This window comes from Theropithecus gelada, chromosome 3 (genome assembly GCF_003255815.1).
Source record: "Theropithecus gelada isolate Dixy chromosome 3, Tgel_1.0, whole genome shotgun sequence".
NCBI classification, from domain to species: domain Eukaryota; kingdom Metazoa; phylum Chordata; class Mammalia; order Primates; family Cercopithecidae; genus Theropithecus; species Theropithecus gelada.
The window spans coordinates 15,388,184-15,413,512 of record NC_037670.1 but is presented as its reverse complement, the minus strand read 5'-3'; the positions used below and the strand labels follow the sequence as shown (position 1 = coordinate 15,413,512).

General features: G+C 49.1%; 1 protein-coding gene across 1 annotated transcript in view; it reads left to right on the top strand.

Annotated features, from left to right (window-relative positions):
• Positions 1–898: 898 nt before the first annotated feature.
• Positions 899–25,329, top strand: part of LOC112620662 (radial spoke head 10 homolog B-like) — a 135,338-nt gene continuing 110,907 nt past the window's right edge. The window contains exons 1-12 of the mRNA XM_025379412.1: positions 899–1,078; positions 4,022–4,142; positions 4,259–4,597; positions 6,515–6,590; positions 7,664–7,732; positions 11,349–11,522; positions 13,192–13,277; positions 14,383–14,503; positions 15,922–16,098; positions 18,704–18,848; positions 20,456–20,577; positions 23,340–23,529. Coding sequence (XP_025235197.1) covers positions 4,344–4,597; positions 6,515–6,590; positions 7,664–7,732; positions 11,349–11,522; positions 13,192–13,277; positions 14,383–14,503; positions 15,922–16,098; positions 18,704–18,848; positions 20,456–20,577; positions 23,340–23,529 — 1,414 coding nt within the window. The 5' untranslated portion in view covers positions 899–1,078; positions 4,022–4,142; positions 4,259–4,343. The remainder of the gene's footprint in view (positions 1,079–4,021; positions 4,143–4,258; positions 4,598–6,514; positions 6,591–7,663; positions 7,733–11,348; positions 11,523–13,191; positions 13,278–14,382; positions 14,504–15,921; positions 16,099–18,703; positions 18,849–20,455; positions 20,578–23,339; positions 23,530–25,329) is intronic.

The following is a 25,329-nucleotide window of genomic DNA, read 5'->3' as shown; positions in this document are numbered from 1 at the left end:
ATTGCAAGCAGCCTCTGGAACAGGGATGCCAGCACTCCAGCCACACACCAGTAGTGGTCCATGGCCTGTTAGGAACCAGGGTGCACAGCAGGTTAGGGGCGGGCAAGCCAGCGAAACTTCATCTGTATTTAGATCCAGTCCCCATGGCTGGTGTTACCACCTGAGCGCCACCTCCTGTCGTATCAGCGGTGGGCATTAGATTCTCGTAGGAGCACAAACCCTATTGTGAACTGTACACGCAAGGGATGTAGGCTGCACACTCCTTATGAGAATCTGATGCCTGATGATCTGTCACTGTCTCCCGTCACCCCCAGATGGGACCGTCTAGTTGCAGGAAAACAAGCTCAGGCTCCCACTGAGTCTATGATGGTGAGTTGTAGAATTATTTACTTATATATTACAATGTAATAATAATAGAAATAAAATGCACAGTAAATGCAACGCGCTTGAATCATCCTGAAACCATTCCCTACCCCCATCCGTGGAAAAATTGCCTTCTGCGAAACCGGTCTCTGGTGCCAAAAAGGTTGGGGACCGCTTCTGGAAAAGCTGGAAAAGGCAAGGAAACGGATGCTTCACCGGAGCCTCTGGAAGGAACCAGCACTGTGGGCCTAATTTACAGACTGTAGGATAATAAATTTGTGTTGCTTCAAGCCACTAAATTTATGGTAATTTGTTTACAGCAGCAATGGAAAAACTAATGCCTGCATTATTCCTATTTTATGATGAAGCAGTTAGCAGAGCTGGGAAACCCTTGGCCTGCTGCCTCCAGCGCCCAGCCTTTCCCCCTGGCCTTCAGGACCAGCAAGGGCGGGACACCTGCTTGGCGCTGGCGCGCGGCCCCTTTAAGAGCACAGGGCGGGCCAGGAGGCGTCCGCGGTTGCCTGGAGACCAGAGCGGGATCTGGGACGCGGAGAGCCCTGCAACACCTCGCTGGAGCCCGGCGAGGTCTCTGGGCTCCTGGAGCGAGGTGAGCGCCCCAGGCCGCGGGGTCATGCGTAGCCGGGACAGCGGTGGCGACCGGGTCCTGCTCCTTCCCGGCCGGCCGGACTGACGCGGCCTCCCAGGAGCCGAGCACGTGCGTGATGGGCGAGGAGGGCCTAGGCCGGGCCGACCAGTGCAGGGAGCCCATTCTTCCCGCCTCACCGTAGACACGGGAGAGAGATGGCCTCTCCTTAAGCCCAGGAGAACAGAGGAAACATTAGGAAACACGCACTGAGAAACGAAATTGGCTTGATTTGTAGTTCACTTATTTGTAGGTCACTGACAGAGGACCGTAAACCTCGTAGTAAAGGCCCCTTTAAATTTAGAGGTGAGAGCAGCTTGGGCTAGGTGACCCAGGGGCGGCTTCGCTGAGACAGTGGTCGGGCGTGTGAAGGAGCAAGGTAGTGAGTGTTTGAAGGAAGAGAGAAAGCTTGGCCGGGCGCGGTGGCTCAGGCCTGTAATCCCAGCACTTTTGGGAGGCCGAGGTGGGAGGATCACCTGAGGTTAGGAGTTCGAGATTAGCCTGACCAACATGGTGAAACCCCGTCTCTACTGAAAATACAAAAATTAGCCAGGAGTGGTGGCGGGCGCCTGTAATCCCAGTTACTTGGGAGGCTAACGCAGAAGAATAACTTGAACCTGGGAGGCGGAGGTGGCAGTGAGCCGAGATCGCACCACTGCACTCCAGCCGGGGGACAGAGCGAGACCCTGTCTCAATAAATAAACAATGGAGGAAGAGAGAAGGCTGGAGGTGGGTTCAGCTGGAGGCTGGGGTTGCCAGAGGATGGCATCCAGGAAGAAGAGGGCAAGAAGGGCTCACTGCACCCGTCGGGCCTATGAAAAGGGACCAGACCTGGCCTTCACCACATGGCTCACCTATGCATCCTGCTTGATGGACCAGGGTGCTTTCGGTGGGGCCAGATTAGGAAAGTCGTGAACTATGGCTTTGAAACCCTGCACCGCAGCTCATATGCCAGACAAGCAAAGATATGAGCTGGAAACGGAGCTCGAGCAACGACGCGCTGGAAATACAACTCAAGCAACGATGCGCTGGAAACGCCACTCCAGCACACCGTTCCTTGCTTGTCTCGCATATGAGAGGCGCTCAATCGATGGCAGTGCTAGAGAGAGTAGGAAACCAGTGATTTCAAGTTTGAAAACAGGAAAGGGACGAGATAATCACTCATTTATTGCCTTTGCTCTGTACCCTGTACTTAGGGATTTTTCTGTGTCATCGATTTAATTCTTATGATACAAGGTACTGTTATTTCTATTTGTGAGGCAGAGGAGATTAAGCAACTTGCTTTAGAACACAGCACTTGACCGAGCTCAGTGGCTCATGCCTGCAATCCTAGCACTTTGGGAGGAGAAGGTGGGAAGATTGCTTGAGGCCAGGAGTTCAAAACCAGCCTGGGAAAAACGTAGCAAGACCCCCGTCTCAAAAAAAAAAAAAAAGAAAACCAGCGGGGTGTGGTGGCTCACGCTTGTAACCCCAGCACTATGGGAGGCCAAGGTGGGCAGATCACAAGGTTGGGAGTTCGAGACCAGCCTGGCCAATGCAGTGAAACCCCATCTCTACTAAAAATACAAAAATTAGCTGAGTGTGGTGGCAGGCGCCTGTAATCCCAGCTACTCGGGAGGCTGAAGCAGGAGAATCGCTTGAATCCGGGAGGCGGAGGTTGCAGTGAGCTGAGATCCTGCCACTGCACTCCAGCCTGGATGACAGGGCTAGACTCCATCTCAAAACAACAACAACAACAACAACAACAACAAAACTCAAAAACACAGAACTGGGCCAGGCACCCACGCCCAGTGGCTCACGCCTATGATCCCAGCACTTTGGGAGGCCGAGGCAGGCGGATCACCAGGTCAGGAGATCGAGACCATCCTGGCTAACACGGTGAAACCCTGTCTCTACTAAAAATATGAAAGAAATTAGTCAGGCTTGGTGGCAAGTGTCTGTAGTCCCAGCTACTCAGGAGGCTGAGGCAGGAGAATGGCGTGAACCCGGGAGGCAGAGGTTGCAGTGAGCTGAGATCGCGCCACTGCACTCCAGCCTGGATGACAGAGTGAGACTCCGTCTCAAAACAACAACAACAACACAAAACCCACAGAACTGGTAATGGACAGTGCAGGACCCTGAATCCAGCTCTTGCACACTTTACAATGCTGACCTATAAGGAGAGGGTTTTTTTTTTTAAGACAGAGTCTCGCTCTGTTGCCTAGGCTGGCGTGCAGTGGTGCAATCCCAGCTCACTGTAACCTCTGCCTCCTGGGTTCAAGTGATTCTCCTGCCTCAACCTCCTAAGTAGCTGGGATTACAGGCATGTGCCACCATGCCTGGCTAATTTTTTGTATTTTTAGTAGAGATGGGGTTTCACCGTGTTAGCCAGGGTGGTCTTGATCTCCTGACCTCATGATCTGCCCACCTCCTAGAGGTTAAGTAGCCTTTTTTATGTGTAGGGATACCTTTCAAGAAACCATGCTAGACAATGGTTGCAACTTAAATAATTTTTAGGGCCAGGTGCAGTGGCTCACACCTATAATCCCAGCACTTTGGGAGGCTGAGACAGGCGGATTGCTTGAGCTCAGGAGTTCCAGACCAGCCGGGGCAACATAGCAAGACCCTGTCTCTAAAAAAAATTAGCCAGGTGTGGTGATGCATGCCTGTGGTCCCAGCTACTTGGGAGGCTGAGGTGGAAGGATAGCCTGAGCCTGGGAGGTTGAGGCTGCAGTGAGCCGTGATTATGCCACTGCACTCCAACCTGGGTGACAGAGTGAGACTCTGTCTCAAAAATAAAAAAAATTTGGGAACAACCAGTGCAGTGTTGAGGTTATATATTTATAAACTGATGGTGCTTGAAACTTGTAATTATTATTATTTTTGAGACAGAGTCTTGCTCTGTTAGACTGGAGTGCAGTGGTGTGATCTCCCGACCTCCCAGGCTCAAGCAGTCCTCCCACCTGAGCCTCTCTCGTAGCTGGGACTACAGGCATGTGCCACCACGCCTGGCTAATTTATTTGTATTTTTTTTAGAGAGGGGGCGTCTCACTACGTTGCCTAGGCTGATCTCGACCTCCTGGACTCACATGATCCTCCCGCCTTGGCCTCCCCAAAGTGCTGAGATTGCAGGTGTGAGCCGCCATACCCGGCCGTGGTAACTAATTTTTCAGACTTTGGCAGGAGAATGATAATGACATTGTGTTGTAAAACTGAAATTTTAACTACAAATGAAAACCCCAAGTGTTTGGAGACGTAATTTTTATTTTTCAGATAAAACTCATCAGTGCTTTGAAACAAGCAGCTCTGAACCAAAGGAATCATTTGATTCAAGTAACCATTGGATCTTCCCAAGGCAATGGTGAAAGAAAAGAAAAAAGCAGACAAAAGAGGGGACAAGTCGGCCCGCTCTCCCTCATCTCTCTCTGATAATCTAGACTTTTCCAAACAAGATGGCAACACCACTAGGCAAGAGATGTCCCCAGCTGGCGTCCCGTTGCTGGGAATGCAGCTTAACGAAGCGAAACCCAAAAAAGACCCCCGAAACGTTCAGCAGAATGAAGATGCCACCCAATACGAAGAGTCCATTCTGACCAAACTCATCGTGGAGAGGTGATTTTAATGGGGGTGCCATAGGGTATCACACTGCCAGTCAGGCGGTGTATTTTATTTTATTTTGAGACGGAGTTTCACTGTGTCGTTCAGGCTGGAATGCAGTGGTGCGATCTTGGCTCACTGCAACCTCCGCCTCCCATGTTCAAGCAATTCTCCTGCCTCAGCCTCCTGAGTAGCTGAGATTACAGGCGCCCGCCACCACACCCAGCTAATTTTTGTACTCTTAGTAGAGACGGGGTTTTACCATGTTGGCCAGGCTGGTCTCGAACTCCTGACCTCAGGTAAGCCACCTGCTTCAGCCTCCCAAAGTGCTGGGATTACAGACATCATCTGTGCCTGGCCTGAAGGTAATTTTATGTATTTAAAAAATTATTGGGCTGGGCGTGGTGGCTCAAGCCTGTAATCCCAGCACTTTGGGAGGCTGAGACGGGCGGATCACGAGATCAAGAAATCGAGACCATCCTGGCTAACACGGTGAAACCCCGTCTCTACTAAAAAATACAAAAAAACTAGCCGGGTGTGTTGGCGGGCGCCTGTAGTCCCAGCTACTTGGGAGGCTGAGGCAGGAGAATGGTGTAAACCCAGGAGGCGGAGCTTGCAGTGAGCTGAGATCCAGCCACTGCACTCCAGCCTGGGCGACAGAGCGAGATTCCGTCTCAAAAAAAAAAAAAAAAATTATTGTATTTTAGATTTAGGGGGTTACATGTGTAGGTTACAAGGGCATGTTGTGTGATGCTAAGATTTGGGCTTCTAGTAAGCTCATCACTCAAGTGGCAAACGTAGAGCCCCATGGTATATATAGAGAGAGAGAGTTTATTGTGGTGAAACATATATAACAAAATGTACTATCTTAATTATTTTAAGTGTGCAATTCAATGGCATTAAGTACATTCACAGTGTTGTACAACCATCTATTAAATAGTAACTCCAGGCCAGGTCCAGTGGTTCAAGCCTGTAATCCAAGCACTTTGGGAGGCTGAGGCGAGCGGATCACTTGAGGTCAGGAGTTTGAGACCAGCCTGGCCAACGTGGTGAAACCCCCTCTCTACTGAAAACACAATAATTAGCTGGGCATGGTGACATGCGCCTGTAATCCCAGCTACTCAGGAGACTGAGGCAGGAGAATCACTTGAACCCAGGAGGCGGAGGTTGCAGTGAGCTGAGATCACACCACTGTACTCCAGCCTGAATGACAGAGTGAAACTCCGACTCGAAATAAAACCCAAAAAAACAAAACAAAACAAAAATCCCCAAACTCCTTCATTCCTCATCCCACCTTCGAACCCCTGGTGACCTATTCCACTTTCTTTTTTTTTTTTTGAGACGGAGTCTCGCTCTGTCGCCCAGGCCGGAGTGCAGTGGCCAGATCTCAGCTCACTGCAAGCTCCGCCTCCCGGGTTCCCGCTATTCTCCTGCCTCAGCCTCCCGAGTAGCTGGGACCACAGGCGCCGCCACCTCGCCCGGCTAATTTTTTGTGTTTTTAGTAGAGACGGGGTTTCGCCGTGTTAGCCAGGATGGTCTCGATCTCCTGACCTTGTGATCCGCCCGTCTCGGCCTCCCAAAGTGCTGNCTCCTGCCTCAGCCTCCCGAGTAGCTGGGACCACAGGCGCCGCCACCTCGCCCGGCTAATTTTTTGTGTTTTTAGTAGAGACGGGGTTTCGCCGTGTTAGCCAGGATGGTCTCGATCTCCTGACCTCGTGATCCGCCCGTCTCGGCCTCCCAAAGTGCTGGGATTACAGACTTGAGCCACCGCTATTCCACTTTCTAGCTGTGTGTGTGTGTGTATATATATATATATATATATTTTTTTTTTCGACTTTATTCTTCCTATTACGTAGTTATATATTTTAACCCACTGTCACCTGGGTGTATTCACATTGTTCATTACCTTGAATTCCCTTTATTTCTCTGTAGCTATGAAGGGGAGAAAGTTCGTGGACTGTACGAGGGAAAAGGCTTCGCAGTCTTTCAAGGCGGTTGTACCTATCGTGTGAGTTGCGCATTTGAGAACCTGCAGGAGGGGGAGGAAGGTGTGGGGTGATGGTCGGAGATTTGCAAATCTTCAGTAAAATCCACTGATTTTGGAAATTGGAAGCTCTTCATGCTGATTTTATTCTGAACCCTGATTACCTATTTAAGGTAAAAATAATGCTCAGTATAATACAAGTTATTTTAGATTTGTTTCTTTTCCTGATTATTTTATTTTATTATTTCTTGAGACACGGTCTCACTGTCACCCAAGCTGGAGTGCGGTGGCACAGTCATAGCTCATTGTGGCCTTGACCTCTCAGAGTCAAACGATCCTCCCTCCTCAGCCTCTTAAATAGCTGGGACTACAGGCGTGCGCTACCACGCCTGGCTAATTAATTAATTTTTTTTTTTTTTTTGGTAGCGACAAGGACTTGCTGTATTGCCAGGGCTGGTCTTGAACTCCTGGGCACAAGTGATCCTCCTGCCTCAGACTCCTAAAGTGCTGGGATTGCACGTGTGAGCCCCCACACCCAGTTGAGAACATATTTTTGTAGCTGAGGTCATCCTTAGGTCATGAAGATGAGGACCTCTTAGATCCTTTTTAGAGAAGGATGGATCCCAGCGTGGAGCCAGCTCAAAGTAGGACTCAGTAGGACGCAGCTGCTGCTGAGTGCACAGACAAGCATCTTCACACACGGGAAACTGGGATAAGGCAGCTGTGGGAGACCATCATCAGCGGCCGGCCAGGCGCGGTGGCTCCTGCCTATAATCCCAGCACTTTGGGAGGCCAAGGTGGGCGCGTTGCTTGAGCTCAGGATTGCAAGACCAGCCTGGCCAACACAGTGAAATCCTGTCTCTACAAAAAATACAAAAACTAGCTGGGCATGGTGGTGGATGCCTGTAGTCCCAGCTACTCGGGAGGCTGAAGTGGGAGGATTGCTGGAGCCTGGGAGGTCGAGGCTGCAGTGAGCTATGATCACACCACTGCACTCCAGCCTGGGTGACAGAACCAGACCCTATCTTAAAGAGATATATATATATATATGTCAGTTGCATTCCAAGCGTTTGTCATTGCTTTGTTTTGTTTTGAAGGGTATGTTTTCAGAAGGACTCATGCATGGACAAGGGACTTATATTTGGGCCGATGGATTAAAATACGAGGTGAGGCATATAACCAGTTATAGTTCTAAACTGTGATTGTTGGATGGAACTATCAGTTTCCCACAATTGAACAGACTGTTTTCGTGGATGTAATTCAGCATATAGGTTAAGAGAAATTCACAGAACCAGAGGATCTAGTAACTCATGATTACACCGGACCCAGGAGGAATTGTTACTGGTTTCATTTGTGTGTTCTAGAGGTATTCCACGCCTTCTCAGCACAGAGAGCACACAAACATGTATGCAGCTTGTCCTACCTCTTTTTTTTTTTTTTTTTTTTGGAGACAGGGTCTTGCTCTGTTGCCCAGGCTGGAGTACAGTGGTGCAATCATGACTCACAGCAGCCTGGACCTTCTGTAGCCTGTCTTGCTTTTTACACACACACACAGTTTAGTACACACTCTCTTTGGCACATTTACTTAGTTAGTTAGTCTGACATGGGGTCTTGCTCTGTCACCTAGGCTGAAGTGCAGTGGTGAGATCATGACTCACGGCAGCCTCAAACTCCCAGGCCCAAGCGATCCTCTCGGTTCAGCCTGCTGAGTAGCTGAGACTACAGGTGTGCTCCACGGCGCCTGGCTAATTTATTTTTACTTTCTTTTTTTTTTTTTGTAGAGACAGGGTCTTGCTGTGTTGCCCAGGCTGGTCTCGAACTCCTGGGCTTAAGCGATCCTCCCACCTCAGCCTCCCAAAGTGTTGGGGATTATAGGCGTGAGCCACCGCACCTGGCCTGTACCTTTAATTTTGAGATGAAACCATATCCATGGATGCAGATCTGTTTTTCCTGGCTGCGTGTATTCCATTATGTGGCGTTCATTTCACCTGTCTTGCGGGGTTGAGGAGAATGTGTATTTTTAAACTGATTGCAAGGACCAAATTGTTCTCCAAGGGATTGTACCAGGCTCAATTCCCACCCACAAAGTGAGTGAGCGCCTGAAATGCTATTCTAAAATTCCCAAATGCAGAGTTGCTAACAGATGGTGTTTATAAATGGTAATGATGACATTTAAAACACATGCGCATAATGCACTTATTCAAATAACACCCAGGCAATGATGGAGTCAAGTTTGGGCAGGGAAGCCAACTGCAGCTGGGCGGTGAGAGGAGCAGGGAGAGAGAGGGAGGGATTGGCCCTCACTGGCGGGGCGAGGAGGATCTCCAAGTTCCAGGGGAGCCTGAGGATTGGGCCCCCACCTTGGATTCATGCCAGCTCCCTTCCCATGCGACAGCGACTGACATGCAAGGTTTCTGGTCCTTATTTTATTCTATTTATTTTATTTTATTTTTGAGACAGAGTCTTGCTCTGTCGCCCAGGCTGGAGTGCAGTGGCGGGATCTCGGTTCACCGCAACCTCCACCTCCTGGGTTCAAGCAATTCTCCTGCCTCAGCCTCCAGAGTAGCTGGGATTACAGACATGTGCCACCACGCCGGGCTAATTTTTGTATTTTTAGTAGAGACGGGGTTTCGCCATGTTGGCCAGGCTGGTCAGGCTGGTCTCAAACCCCTGACTTCAGGTGATCTGCCCACCTCAGCCTCCCAAAGTGCAGGGATTACAGGCGTGAGCCACCGCACCGGGCCAATTTCTGGTCTTTAAATGGCGATTTACCAAGAACCCCCCTGTGCCTCATTGTCTCGGGAAACTCTCGGCAGGTGGGGAGGTCATTTTTGCAGGCACAGATCCCCACTCCAGCCCAGTCGGGGGCTTCTGGGCAGGACTTGGGGGTCTCCTAGAAGCATCCTCAGAGAGAGGCCGGCTGGCCTCATGGGTCCTGGCTAGTGGTCAAGCCAGGCTGTGCTGCCCCTTTTCTCTGCTGACTTGGCTGCCTCCAGGGAGTTCGGGTTCCTGGAAGAGGACCCGACGCTGCTGCGTGGTGTGCAGGTGCTGCCTGCTGCCCACTCAGACGTCCTGGGCAGAGCGGGTTCCCTAGCAGGTGCCCCTGGGGCAGGCTGTTGACTGACTTGTTTACAGAATATTTTGATGACCTGTGGCAGAAAGAGGGATTGTCTGACCGGGCGCGGTGGCTCATGCCTGTAATCCCAGCACTTTGGGAGGCCGAGGCAGGCAGATCACCTGAGGTCAGGAGTTTGAGACCAGCCTGACCAATATGGTGAAACCCCGTCTCTACTAAAACTACAAAAATGTGCTGCGTGTGGTGGTGGGCGCCTGTAATCCCAGCTACTCGGGAGGCTGAGGTGGCAGAATTGCTTAAACCTGGGAGGCAGAGTTTGCAGTGAGCCGAGACTGCACCATCGCACTCAGCCTGGGCAACAAGAGCAAGCCTCCCTCTTGGGGAAAAAAAAAAAGGAAAAAGAAAGAGGGACTTCCCCAGTCATCACTAAGCCTGAACGGAACAGTGAATTCACCTCCTTCGAGCGGGGTTTTTTGTTTTTTTTTTCTCAATTAGACACAGGATCTTGCTCTGTCGCCCAGGCTGGAATGCAGTGGTCATAGTTCACTGCAGCCTCAACCTCCTGGGCTGAACAGATCCTCTCACCTCAGCACCCCCAAAGTGCTGGGATTATAGGCGTGCACCACTGCACCTTGGTGGCACGCACCTGTAGTCCCAGCTACTTGGGAGGCCAAGGTGGGAGGATCACTTGAGGCTGGGAGTTTGAGACCAGACCAGCCTGGGCAACATAGAGAAACCTCATCTCCACAAAATATTTAAAAATTAGTGAGGCTTGTGGCACACACACCTGTAGTCTCACCTATTTGGGGGGCGTGGTGGGAGGATCACTTGAGCCCGGGAGGTCGAGGCTGCAGTGAGCTGTGATTGTGCCGCTGCACTCCAACCTAGGTGACAGAGTGAGACCCTGTCTCAAAAAAAAAAAAAAGCCAGGCATGATGGCTCACGCCTGTTAATCCCAGCACTTTGGGAGGCTGAGGCGGCTGGAACACCTGAGCTCAGGAGTTCGAGACCAGCCTGGCCAACATGGCAAAACCCCATCTGTAATAAAAATACAAAAAAATTAGCAGGGCGTGGTGGTGGGCGCCTGTAATTCCAGCTACTTGAGAGGCTGAGGCAGGAGAATTGCTTGAACCTGGGAGACAGAGGTTGCAGTGAGCCGAGATGGCGCCATTGCACTCCAGCCTGGGCAACAGAGTGAGACTCTGTCTCAAAAATAAAAACAAAAACAAATTAAATAAATAAAATATTTTTCTAGAGACAGGGTCTCCCTAGGTTGCCCAGGCTGGCCTCAAATTCCTGGCCTCAAGCAATCCTCCCACCTCGGTCTCCCAGAGTGCTGTGATTACAGGCGTGAGCCACTGCGCCCTGCCAAGGTTGAGTTCTAAGATTCTGAAGTTCCCCGGGTCAGGATTGGAAGCCAGTGACTTTCCAATGTCACCTGCTCGCTCCTTCGAGCTCGGTCGACCTGCAACCTCCCAGATATTTCCTCCTGCCTGAGCTTCCGCCCAGTGGTCCGGTGGGATGAGAGGATGGGAAATGCAGACAAGGAAGAGAGAGAATGTGAGGGGGATGTTCAGTGCGTGTCCACAGGAGAGGCAAGAACAGAGTCAGAGGTCAGGCAGCTCCTGGAACCGCCCACAGGACTAGGGATTCCCGCCCCCACCCCCAACTCTTCCTTCTGTCACCCCATGGCCGTTCTGCTTCAGGGCGACTTTGTGAAGAATGTCCCGATGAATCACGGCGTGTACACGTGGCCGGACGGCAGCATGTACGAAGGCGAAGTGGTCAACGGCATGAGGAACGGGTTCGGGATGTTCAAGTGCAGCACCCAGCCCGTGTCCTACATCGGCCACTGGTGCAATGGCAGGCGGCACGGGAAGGTGGGCGGGGCGGCCCCGTGGAGGGCGGGGCAGAAAGGGGGTGGGGTGGCCATGTGGAGGGCAGGGGAGGGGCTGGGCGGCCACATGGAGAGAGAAGGGGGTAGGGGCTAGCGGCACTGTCCAGGGCATATTCACTTTTTGTTTATTGAGGTGAAATTCACATCGTGTAAATTAAGCATTTTATTATTATTATTATTATTATTATTTTTTTTTTTTTGAGAGGGAGTCTGTGGCCCAGGCTGGCGTGCAGTGGCGCCATCTCGGCTCACTGCAACCTCCGCCTCCTGGGTTCAAGCAATTCTGCTGCCTCAGCCTCCCGAGTTGCTGGGACTGCAGGTGTGCACCACCACGCCCAGCTAGTTTTTGTATTTTTAGTAGAGACGGGATTTTGCCATGTTGGCCAGGATAGTCTCAAACTCCTGACCTCAAGTGATCCACCCACCTCGGCCTCCCAAAGTGCTGGGATTACAGGCGTGCGCCACTGTGCCTGGACATATACAGGCTTTAATAGGCTATTTATTGAGTTGTGTTGTTTTGTGTGTGTGTGTGTGTGTGTGTGTGTGTTTTAGCTTACAGCATATTGCTTGAGACATATTGGAGGGATTGGGCACGGTGACTTCCAGACAGCAGCATCTGAATGGCTATTTATTGAGTTGTGTTGTTGTTGTGTGTGTGTGTGTGTGTGTGTTAGCTTACACAGATTGCTTGAGACATATTGGAGGGACTGGGCACGGTGACTTCCAGACAGCAGCATCTGAATGGCTGCAGGAAGGAATGAGTTTGCCTGATCATGAGAGAGAAGATAGAAAAATTCTCTCTCTGTTTCTGTCTCTCACACACACAGATAAACCTGTGAAAAAGCCTTTTGAGGCTTTTCAGTGTAGATCAAACAAAGGGTACACTATGCTCACTTACACTTGGAGGCAGTAAAATGAGTAGGATGTCCAAATGGGTAAAACAACAATGGTTCTGGTGCCTAGGAGAGAGTGACCTTCCGTTACATGGAAGGCTCAACTGTTCACTCCAAGTGGCAACAGACAGGATTTCTTTAGGTACTTAATTGACTAATAGTTACTGGATATAATGAATAGACTTGAATATGATGAGTGCAGTCATTCTGTGCCGTAATATGACACTTTTTATTTTATTTTATTTTGAGGCGGAGTCTTGCTCTATTGCCCAGGCTAGAGTGCAGTGGCACGATCTGGGCTCACTGCAACCTCTGTCTCCCAGGTTCAAGTGATTCTCCTGCCTCAGCCTCCCAAGTAGGTGGATTACAGGCGCGTGCCACTACACCCGGCTAATTTTTGTATTTTTAGTAGAGACTGGGTTTCACCATGTTGGCCAGACAGATCTCGAACTCCTGACCTTGTGATCCGCCCACCTTGGCCTCCCAAAGTGCTGGGATTACAGACATGAGCCACCGTACCTGGCCAATAAGGCACTTTATTAAGGAGAAATTGATTTGTGACATTATCTCACTTCCCCTTGTGCAGCAGTTTTACCATTTTCTTGACAGCAAAACAGAAAAATAACAGGTTATATGTCTTGGTTACATATGGCGTTGGCCTCTGTGTAGGTTCTAGTTTTTAAGTTGATATCCTTACATTTGACAAAGCGTTTGTGTCATGAGGTTTGATGGTTATAAAGATGATATTATTTGTTTCAGGGCTCCATTTATTACAATCAAGAGGGTACGTGTTGGTACGAGGGAGACTGGGTGCAAAACATCAAAAAGGGCTGGGGAATAAGATGGTAGGTATGACCATGGCCGTGCTTGGGGTGTGGGCAAAGAAGTGTTTGTGGGCCCAAATAATGTTCACTTCAGATATTTAAAAGTAAGGTGCAAAAGTTGCACAGAACATTTTCTCTCTAAGCAGAGTGGATTTTTTTTTTTTTTTTTTTTTTTTTGAGACGCAGTCTCGCTCTGTCACCCAGGCTGGAGAGCAGTGGTGCCATCTCGGCTCACTGCAACCTCCACCTTCTGGGGTTAAGCAATTCTCCTGCCATGATCGCACCACCGCGCTCCAGCCTGAGTGACACAGTGAGATCCCATCTCAAAAACTGGCCAAGTATTAACTAATCATGATACAATAGGGAATTATTAAAAGATTTTAAAAACCTGGCTCTTACCCACTTTGTCACCTTATTAAATAGTCAGAAGGTTTAATAAAGTGACTCATTCTGCTCCCTTAGGACCTCATGCCTACCTATCTATCTATCTATCGATCTATCTATCTGCCTACCTATCTGTCTATTTATTTGACAGTCTCACTCTGTTGCCCAGGCTCGAGTGCAGTGGCATGATCTTGGCTCATTGCAACCTCCACCTTCTGAGTTCAAGCGATTCTCCTGCCTCAGCCTCCCGAGTAGCTGGGATTACAGGTGCCCACCATCATGCCCGGCTAATTTTGGTTTTTTGTTTTTGTTTTCGAGATGGAGTTTCGGTGTTGTTGCCCAGGCTGGAGTGCAGTGGTGCAATCTCAGCTCACAGCAACCTCCACTTCCTGGGTTCAAGCGATTCTCCTGCCTTAGCCTCCCGAGTAGCTGGGATTACAAGCATGCGCCACCACGCCTGGTTAATTTTGTATTTTTAGTAGAGAGGGGGTTTCTCCTTATTAGTCAGGTTGGTCTCGAACTCCTCACCTCAGGTGATCCTCCAGCCTCGGCCTCCCAAAGTGCTGGGATTCCAGGCGTGAGCCACCGCGCCCAGCCTGAATTTAAATACAGAGAAGATTGTATAGGTACAAGGGGTAGATTTCTTCAAAGGAGCTCAAGGGGAGTGTTTAAAAGAATGTCTTAAAGGTAAACGTTGTGTAGGAGGTAACTGATTGCTTTTCTTGGGTTTCTTTCATCCTAGTTATAAATCTGGAAATATATACGAAGGCCAGTGGGAAGACAACATGCGCCACGGGGAGGGGAGGATGAGGTGGCTGACCGCCAACGAAGAGTACACCGGGCGGTGGGAAAGGGGCCTCCAGGTACGCCCGGGCGGGGGAGCAGTTTATACCCAGAGGCAGACGCTCCACCGATTCTCAACACATGTATTATGTCTTTTTTTTTTTTTTTTTTTTTTTTTGAGATGGAGTCTCTCTCTCTGTCACCCAGGCTGGAGTGCAGTGGCGCAATCTCAGCTCACTGCAGCCTCCACCTCCCAGGTTCAAGCAGTTCTCCTGCCTCAGCCTCTGGAGTAGCTGAGATTACAGGCACCCACCACCAAGGCCCGGCTAATTTTTTTTTTTTTTTTTTTTTTGTATTTTTAGTAGAGATGGGGTTTTACCATGTTGGCCAGGCTGGTTTCGAACTCCTGACCTCAAGTGATCCGCCTGCCTCGGCTTCCCAGAGTGCTAGGATTACAGGCGTAAGCCACTGCGCCCAGTCTGCTTGTTTGTTTTTAGAGACAGAGTCTTGCTCTGTTGCCCAGGCTGGACTGCAGTGGTGCAGTCATGGCTCTCTACCTCCCTGGCTCAAGCGATCCTCCCACTTCAGCCTCACCTGTAGCTGAGACTACAGAAGTGCCCACGGCCACTGTGCCTGGGTAATTAAAAAATAATTTTTTTTTTTTTTGTAGAAACGGATTCTTACTTTATTACACAGGGTGGTCTTGAACTCCTGGGCTCAAGTGATCCTCCCACCTCTGCCTCTCAAAGCGCTGGGATTACAGGCATGAGCCACAGCACGCAGCCCAACTTGTATCTTTAGAAAGTAAAAATTTAAGCTGGGCGCAGTGGCTCACAGGTGTAATCCCAGCACGTTGGGAGACCACTTGAGGATTGAGGCCAGGAGTTTAAGACCAGCCTGGGCGATATGGTAAAACTCCATCTCTACTAAAAATACTAAAATTAGCCGGGAGTGGTGGCTGGCGCTTATAGTCCTGGCTACTTGGGAGGCTGAGGTGGGAGGATCACCTGAGTCTTGGAGGTTGAGGCTGCAGTGAGCCAAGATTGTGCCGTCATACTCCAGCCTGGGTGATGGAGTGAGACCCTTTCTCAAAAAATAAAAATATATAAAAGGAAATAAACCCCAAAATTTAAAATAACAGTGAAACCTGTCATGATCAAGCCAGGCACTTTATATACACTTATCTTCACTTTTTAGTAGAGATGGGGTTTCACCATGTTGGCCAGGCTGGTCTCGAACTCCTTTGTATCTAAGCTGAGGGGCAGGTGTTATTTCTGTTTTACGGATGAGGAACTTACAGGGCTTAAATCATCTGCCTTAGTTCGAAAGACTCGTTAATAAGCAGCTGAGCTGAAATTGAACCCAAGTCTGTGCGACTGCCGAGTCCAAATTCTTTGCCTTTTCCAGTTTTCATTGTATTTATCCTAATTTTGAGGGGATTCGGGTAAAGAGAGAAACTGCTTTGCGCATGTCTCATGGCCGTCTGCTTTCTTTCCAGAATGGCTTTGGAACACATACGTGGTTTCTAAAGAGAATCCCCAGTTCCCAGTATCCCTTGAGAAATGAATACATAGGGGAGTTTGTAAACGGACATCGTCACGGACGTGGCAAGTTTTATTACGCCAGTGGAGCCGTGTATGATGGAGAATGGGTTTCCAACAAGAAACATGGCACGGTGAGTACAGACCTGGGAAGATCCCATTTCAAATAATGATGGAAAGCCATTGAAATGATGTAAAGCCATTGACATGTCCCAGTATAATTGCAGATTTGTCTATTTCTGCTTTTGGTTCTGTCAGTTTCGCTTCATATATTTGAAGTTTGTTGTTCGGGGCACACACGTGGAGGGTCATTATGCATTGGTGCTCTGGCTCTTTTGATCATCACGTAATTTCCTATTAACCCTGCTAATTTTCTTTCTTTCTGAGACGCAGTCTTGCTCTGTTGCCCAGGCTGGAGTACAGTGGTGCGATCTCAGCTCACTACAACCTCCGCTTCCCGGGTTCAAGTGATTCTCCTTCCTCAGCCTCATGAGTAGCTGGGATTACAGGTGCGGGCCACCACGCCCGGCTAATTTTTGTATTTTTAGTAGAGACAGCGTTTCGTCATGTTGGCCAGGCTGGTCTCGAACTCCTGGCCTCAAGTGATCGGCCCACCTCAGCCTCCCAGAGTGCTGGGATTACAGGTGTGAGCCACCACACCTGGCCAACCCTGGTAACTTTTATTTCTCTGAGGTCTATTTTGTCTGTGGTAAATATAGGCACTCTAGATTTCTTTTTGATTGTGGTAAAGTACACATAAGATTTGCCGTCTTAATTTCTAAGTGCACAGTCCAGTGGCATCAAATACATTCGCATTGTTGTGCAACCATCACCATCCATCTACAGAACTCTTTTAGACAAAAGGCATGTCATTCTCTATTAAATTGCATTATCTATTTTGTATAGGATAACTTACTGTTTTGCTAAGGTGATTACATGACTCTTTTTTTCTTTTTGACAGAGTTTTACTCTGTCACCCGGGCTGGAGTGCAGTGGCGCGATCTCGGTTCACTGCAACCTCTGCTTCCCAGGTTTAATCGATTCTTGTGCCTCAGCCACTTGAGTAGCTGGGACTACAGGTGTGCACCACCACACTCAGCTCATTTTTTTTTTTTTTTTTTTTTTTTTAAGTAGTGACGCAGGTTTTACCATGTTGGCCAAACTGGTCTCAAACTCCTGGCCTCAAACAATCCTCCTGCCTCAGCCTCCCAAAGTGCTGGGATTATAGGCATGAGCCACTGTGCCTGGCAAAATATTTTCAGTGGTCATTGATTTCTGTGTATTTAGTGGTTATTTAGTTTTTGGTGGGTGTGTGTGTGTGTGCGTGTGAGTGTGTATGTATGTATGATGGTGGTTTGGTTTGCAAGTAACAGACAGTCTAGTGTTGTCTGCCATGTATAAAACAGAATACTGTAGGCTTCAGCAACTCATTGCTGTCAGAATTTCTATTCCATTTATCCATAGTATCTCCCACCATGTCACTTTTACCCTTGTGTTTTTCCTCCCTCATGATTGCAAGTCGGCTGCTGTGGTTCCAGCCTTCACATCCGCATACCATACTAAGTAGAAGAAAAGGAGGAACTTTTGATAGAAGCTCTCTAAAAGGGTCTTTCGTTTCACAGCGCCAAACAGGGTCATTTGCCCACTTCTGAATCAGTAACTGACTATTGACCTGGGTTTGACAAATATCAGGGAGTCTTGGCCGGGCATGGTGGCTCACGCCTGTAATCCCAGCACTTTGGGAGGCCAAGGTGAACAGATCACTTGAAGTCAGGAGTTCAAGACCAGCCTGGCCAACATGGTGAAACCCCATCTCTACTAAAATTACAAAAATTAGCCAGGTGTGGTGGCGGGCACCTGTAATCCCAGCCTCTTGGGAGACTGAGGAAGGAGAATAGCTTGAACCCAGGAGGTGGAGGTTACAGTGAGCCAAGATTGTGCTACTGCACTCCAGCCTGGGTGACAGCGAGGCTCCGTCTCATAAAAAAAAAAAAAAAAAAAAAAAAAAATCAGGGAGTCTCTATTGTATGATGGGCATTCTGCTGGTCACTAGCCTAGTTTAATAAGACACATTCTGTGGCCTAGAGGTGCTTAAAGTTGGAGAAAGATTGTGGGGGAGATAGATAGAGGGGAGGAGGAGGAATAGAAGAAGGAGGAAGAGAGAGAACTTATACAGTGCATGAGACCCAGGAGCCTGACTGTATGTGGAGTAAGTGCGTATTTTCAAAACAAGTGAAAAGCTCCAAAACCTTGAAAAAACTATCAATGTACATTTACTCACGTTTCCCTTCCCTTTCCCTTCCCTTTCCCTTCCTTTTCCCTTCCCTTTCCCTTCCCTTTTCTTTCCCTTTCCCTTCCTTTTCCCTTCCTTTTCCCTTCCCTTTCCTTTCCTTTCCTTATTTCCTTTTTTGAGGCAGACTCTCTGTCACCCACGCTGCAGTGCTGTGGTGCAATCTTGGCTCCTCCGCCTCCTGGGTTCAAGCGATTCTCCTACCTCAGCCTCCTGAGTAGCTGGGACTACAGTACACGCCACCACGCCTGGCTAATTTTTGTATTTTTAGTAGCGATGGGGTTTCACCATGTTGGCCAGTCTGATCTCGAACTCCTGACCTTGTGATCTGCCTGCCTCAGCCCCCCAAAGTGCTGGGATTACAGGTGTGAGCCACCGTGCCCAGCCTTACCAGTGTTTTTCTAAGAAAACTTTTCCTAAACTGCACAAAGTTGTTTTTCTGTCTGCAGGGCCGATTAACTTTCAAGAACGGGCGTGTGTACGAAGGCACATTCTCCAATGACCACATAGCCGGGTTTCCAGATCTTGAAGGTGAATTCATCAGCTGCCTGGACCTGTCTTCAGGAGTTGCCCAAAGATTGTCCAGGAGTGCTGGTAGGAAGCATTCACCTGTTGAAATAAATTCATCTGTTTCTATCCATGGTATCCACTCGTGAAAATACACTGAACACTTCAGAAAACAGAAGTCCCCTGTGAGCAACTCCCTTTAAAAAAAAAAATTTGGCCGGGCGCGGTGGCTCAAGCCTGTAATCCCAGCACTTTGGGAGGCCGAGACAGGCAGATCACGAGGTCAGGAGATCGAGACCATCCTGGCTGACACGGTGAAACCCCATCTCTATTAAAAATACAAAACACTAGCTGGACGAGGTGGCGGGTACCTGTAGTCCCAGCTACTCAGGAGGCTGAGGCAGGAGAATGGCGTAAACCCGGGAAGTGGAGCTTGCAGTGAGCTGAGATCCGGCCACTGTACTCCAGCCTGGGCGACAGAGCGACACTGTGTCTCAAAAAAAAAAAAAAAAAAAATTTGAGGCAAAGTCTTGCTCTGTCACTACGGCCTCAGACTCCTGGGCTCCAGTGATCCTCCCACTTCAGCCTCACCTATAGCTGGGAATACAGATGTGCACCACCATGCCTAGCTAATCTTTTTTTTTTTTTTTTTTTGAGATGGAGTCTTGCTCTGTCGCCCAGGCTAGAGTGCAGTGGTGCAATCTCGGCTCACTGCAATCTCCGCCTCCTGGGTTTAAGCGATTCTCCTGCTCAGCAACCTGAATAGTTGGCGTTATAGGTGCGTGCCACCATGCTTGGCTAATTTTTGTAATTTTATTAGAGACAGGGTTTTACCATGTTGGCCAGGGTGGTCTCTGACTCCTGACCTCGTGATCTGCCTGCCTTGGCCTCCCAAAGTGCTGGGATTACAGGTGTGAGCCACCGCACCTGGCCATGCCTACCTAATTTTTAAACTTTTTGTAGAGGCACGGTCTCACTATGTTGCCCAGGCTGATTCAAACTCCTGTCCTCAATCAATCCTCCTGCCTCGGCCTCCCAAAGTGTTGAGATTACAGCTGTAAGCCATTGTGCTTGGCTTGCAACTGCTTTTAAAAAAATGTTTTTTAAGAGACAGGATCTCACTCTTTTGCTGAGGTTGGAGTGCAGTGGTGTGATCATAGCTCACTGCAACCTTAACCTCCCATTTTGGCTTCCCAAAGTGCTGGGATTACAGGCATGAGCCACTGTGCCCAGCCTGCATTCTTAGTAGGTTTTTGGAATATTCTTGTATCACATTTTGGTAGAAAATCATTGTGACATAACATTAAGAAATTTTAACATTGCTTTTCATAATTATCTCCAAGGATGGGTGCGGTGGCGCAAGCCTGTAATCCCAGCACTTTGGGAGGCCAAGGCAGGCGGATCACTTGGGCTCAGGAGTTCGAGACCAGCCTGGGCAACGTGGTGAAACGCTGTGTCTACAAAAAGTACAAAAATGAGCTGGGCCGTGACGGTGCATGTCTGTAGTCCCAGCTACTCAGGAGGCTGAGGCGGGAGGATCGCTTGAGCCTGGGAGGCAGAGGTTGCAGTGAGCTGAGATCATGCCACTGCACTCCAGCCTGGGCGACAGAGTGAGGCCCTGTCTCAAAACAAAACAAAACAAAAAAGCACCAAACAAACCGTAATTATCCCCTGTATTTGCCTTCCTTCTTTAGAACTGATCAGAAAGCTTGATGGCAGTGAAAGTCATTCTGTGTTGGGGTCGAGCATCGAGCTGGATCTAAATTTGCTCCTGGACATGTACCCTGAGGCAGCCCGACCTGAAGAAAAGAAGCAGGTAAAATCTTTTTTATTGGTATCAATTGCATCCTGGGGTAATATAGCTGGTGACTGCTGTCACGTGTTGAATGTCTTTTTTTTTTTTTTGAGACTGAATTTTGCTCTGTCGCCCAGGTTGGAGTGCTATGACGCAATCTTGGCTGACTGCCACCTCTGTCTCCCGGGTCCAAGCAATTTCCCCACTGCAGCCTCCTGAGTAGCTGGGATTACAGGCGTGCGCCACCACACCTGGCTATATTTTTGTATTTTGGTAGAGACGGGGTTTCACTATATTGGCCAGGCTGGTCTGGAACTCCTGACCTCAGGTGATCCGCCTGCCTCAGCCTCCCAAAGTGCTGGGATGATGGGTGTGAGCCACCACGCCCAGCCTAGAACAGTGCTTTAGATCGGGCAGACGATACATGTTTATTCAATTGAACTGCGTTTTCAAAAGCAGGAATTAATGCTCAGCGTAACAGATGCCTGAAGCCACCCAGGCAGGGCTTCCTGTCTCCCTTGGGACCCCGAATCCTGTTCTTCGCGTTCTCTGAGTGTCTCATTGAAGAGGGTAGGGCAGGGGTGAGTGGTGCTGGAGAACAGGATGCTGTGCGGAGGGCAGGGCTGCCTGTGTGGGGAATTTGGAGCAGCTTAAGGGCATGAAGGGTCTGGCGAAAATCCTAAAAGGTGAAATGTGACAGAGAGGGAGGTGAGTAAAGCAACCAGCATGAATATTGCTGCTTTTTTTTTTTTTTTGAGATGGAGTTTCCCTCTTGTTGCCCAGGCTGGAGTGCAATGGCATGATCTCGGCTTTTGGGTTCAAGCAATTCTCCTGAGTAGCTGGAATTACAGGCACGCACCACCACGCCTAGCTATTTTTTGTATTTTTAGTAGAGATGGAGTTTCACCATGTTGCCCAAGCTGGTCTCCAACTCCTGACCTCAGGTGATCCTTCCGCCTCGACCTCCCAAAGTGCTGGGATTACAGGCGTGAGCCACCGCACATGGCGGAATTTTACTTCTTTCAGACTTTCAGTCCTACATGTGATGTGAGTTGCATGTTTCGTACATGCTGTTGATCAGGCTGAGGGATTCCTTTCTATTCCTAATTTGCTGAGGGTGCTTATCATGAATGGATGTTAAATTCTGTGAAATGCTTCAGCTGATAGAATCATTTGGTTCTTCTCCAGTCTGTCAATAGTGTGAATTACATTGATTGATTTTTCAAATGTGAACCAACTTTGCAATTCTAGGCTAAACCCTACTTGGTGTTGCTGTATTATCTTTTTTTTTTTTTTTTTTTTTCTTTTCGAGATAGGGTCTTGCTCTGTCACCCTGGCTGGAGTGAAGTGGTGCGATCTCAGCTCACTGCAGTCTTGACCTTCTGGGCTCGAGCAATCCTCCCACCTCAGCTTCCTGAGTAGCTGGGACTATATGGGCACTCGCCACGGTACCTGGTTAATTTCTTTAATTTTTAATTTTCAGTCGAGACACGGTCTCACTGTGTTGCACAGGCTGGTCTCAAGTTCCCAGGCTCAAGCGATCCTCCTGCCTTGGCCTCACAAGGTGCTGGGATGACAGGCATGAGCCAGCACGCATGGCTACTATTCTTTATATATGGCTGGATTCCACTTACTTTGTTGAGGATTTTTGCACATGTGTTGATGAGGAATAAGGATCTGCAGACAGTAGAATTTTGTTGCCGCCACTGAGAGCGGAAGCCAGCACATGCCGTGTGAAAGGAAGTCTGTTTTCCAGATAACTTGTTTGTTTTGTTTTGTTTTTACTGTTGGTCGGAGATGGCATTTTATTGACCAAGGCGGGTGGGTGGAAAGCATAAAATGCTTCTTGGCCGGGCACCGTGGCTCATGCCTGTAATTGTAACACTTTGGGAGGCCGAGGCAGGCGGATCGCCTGAGGTCAGGAGTTCAAGAGCAGACTGGCCAATATGGTGAAACCCCATGTCTACCAAAATACAAAAACTAGCCGGGCATGGTGGTGTGCACCTGTAATCACAGCTCCTCTGGAGACTGAGGCATGAGAATCGCCTGAACCCAGAAGGCAGAGGTTGCAGTGAGCCAAGATCTTGCCACTGCACTCCAGCCTGGGTGACAGAGCGAGACTCCATCTCGTAACAAAACAAAAAAACACTTCTTAAGTCCTTACAGTGGAAAGAGCTAAATGCCATTACTTTACTTGTATTATCGCATTTAATGTAGGACACAGGTGTTGTGTCTTTTGTTCTTTTTTAATTTTTTTTTTTTTTTTTTGAGACGGAGTCTTGCTCGCCCGCTAATTTTTTGTATTTTTAGTGGAAACGGGATTTCACCCTCTTAGCCAGGATGGTCTCGATCTCCTGACCTCGTGATCCACCTGCCTCAGCCTCCCAAAGTGCTGAGATTACAAGTGTGAGCCACCGTGCCTGGCTGTTCTTTTTATAATTTTTAAATGTTATTTATTTGTTTTGAGACAGAGTCTCACTCTTGATGCCCAGGCTGGAGTGCAGTGATGTGGTCTTGGCTCACTGCAACCTCCTCCTCCCGGGTTCAAGCAATTCTCCTGCCTCAGCCTCCTGAGTAGCTGGTGTTATAGGTGCCTGCCACCACGCCCGGCTAATTTTGTATTTTTGGTAGAGATGGGGTTTCACCATGTTGGCCAGGCTGGTCTGGAACTCCTGACCTCAGGTGATCTGCCTCGGCCTCCCAAAGTGCTGGGATTATAGGCGTGAGCCACCGTGCCTGGCCGTCTTTTGTTCTTAATCCACGCATGACTTTCTTCCTTTCAGGTAGAATATGCTGTGTTAAGAAATATTACAGAATTAAGAAGAATCTACAGCTTTTATAGCAGCCTGGGATGCGACCACTCTCTGGATAATACCTTTCTGATGACAAAGCTTCACTTCTGGAGGTTTCTAAAAGATTGCAAATTTCATCACCACAGACTAACTCTTGCTGATATGGACAGGATATTAAGTGGTGAGTATTCCAGATCCTTCACATCTTTTGGTTTAAAGCAGGGGTGCAGGCTGGGTGCAGCGGCTCATGCCTGTAATCCCAGCACTTTGGGAGGCTGAGGCAGGCGGATCACAAGGTCAGGAGTTCGGGACCAGCCTGACCAACGTGGTGAAACCCCATCTCTACTAAAAGATACAGAAAATTGTCCAGGCATGGTGGTGCATGCCTGTAATCCCAGCCATTTAGGAGGCTGAGGTGGGAGGATCGCTTGGACCCAGGAGGCGGAGGTTGCAGTGAGCCGAGATCACGACATTTCACTCCAGCCTGGGCGACAGGGCAAGACTCCATCACACACACACACACACAAAAGGCAGGGGTCCCCAACCCCCAGGCCATGGATCAGTACTGGTCCGTGGCCTGTTAGGAAACTGTGCACAGTGGAAGGTGAGCCGTGGGCAAGCAAGTGAACCTTCATCTGTTTTTTTTGTTTTGTTTGGTTTTGAGACAGAGTTTCGTTCTTGTTGCCCAGGCTGGGGTGCAGTGGCAGGATCTCGGCTTACCACAACCTCCGCCTCCTGGGTTCAAGTGACTCTCCTGCCTCAGCCTCCATAGTAGCCGGGATTACAGGCATGTGCCACCATGCCCAGCTAATTTTTGTATTTTTTAGTAGAGATGGGGTTTTTCCATGTTGGTTAGGCTGGTCTCAAACTCCTGACCTCACATGATCTGCCCGCCTCGGCCTCCAAAAGTGCTGGGATTACAAGCATGAGCCACCGCGCCTGGCCTACCTTCATCTGTTTTTACAGCCATTCCCCATCGCTGGCATTACCTCCTGCAGATCAGCAGGGCGTTAAGATTCTCACAGGAGGCCGGGCGCGGTGGCTCAAGCCTGTAATCCCAGCACTTTGGGAGGCCGAGGCGGGTGGATCACGAGGTCAGGAGATCGAGACTATCCTGGCTAACATGGTGAAACCCCGTCTCTACTAAAAATACAAAAAAAAAAACTAGCCGGGCGTGGTGGCGGGCGCCTGTAGTCTCAGCTACTTGGGAGGCTGAGGCGGGAGAATGGCGTGAACCCGGGAGGCGGAGCTTGCAGTGAGCCGAGATCACGCCACTGCACTCCAGCCTGGGAGACACAGCGAGACTCCGTCTCAAAAAAAAAAAAAAAAAAAAAAAAATTCTCACAGGAGCGCAAATCCTCCTGTGAACTGGCACACGAGGGATGGAGGTTCACGCTCCTTAGGAGAATCTAGTGCCTGATGATCTGTCGCTGTCTCCCGTCACCCCTAGTTGTAGGAAAACAAGCTCAGGCTCCCACTGAGTCTATATGATGGTGAGTTGTAGAATTGTTTCATTATGTATTACAGTGTCATCGTAATCGAAATAAAGTGTGCAGTAATTCAAATGTGCTTGAATCATCCTGAAACCAACAGTCCCCCCACCCCTTCCCACCATTCATGGAAAAATTGTCTTCCATGAAATCGGTCCCTGGTGCCAAAAAGGCTGGGGACTGCTGGTTTAAAGGACAGTATCACAGTGTCACCTGGAAAGCAGTTGGAAATGCGGAGGGAGTGGTGAAGGCCCAGGTTGGGAGAAGAGTGTTCCAGTAATCAGCACGTGGTCTTGTTCCCCGCGTGATTACAATGTACTTGAAGAGACAGTCTTGTGACGTAACAGCAACAGTACGAGGTCACCTACAAAAGCAAGGCCAGCCATGCATGGTCCCAGGGTGAAATCCAGTCTGCCCCGGTTCCCCTAAATCATGCTGTACTGGAACACAGACATGCCCATTTGCTCACATGTTTGTGGCTGCTTTACCCC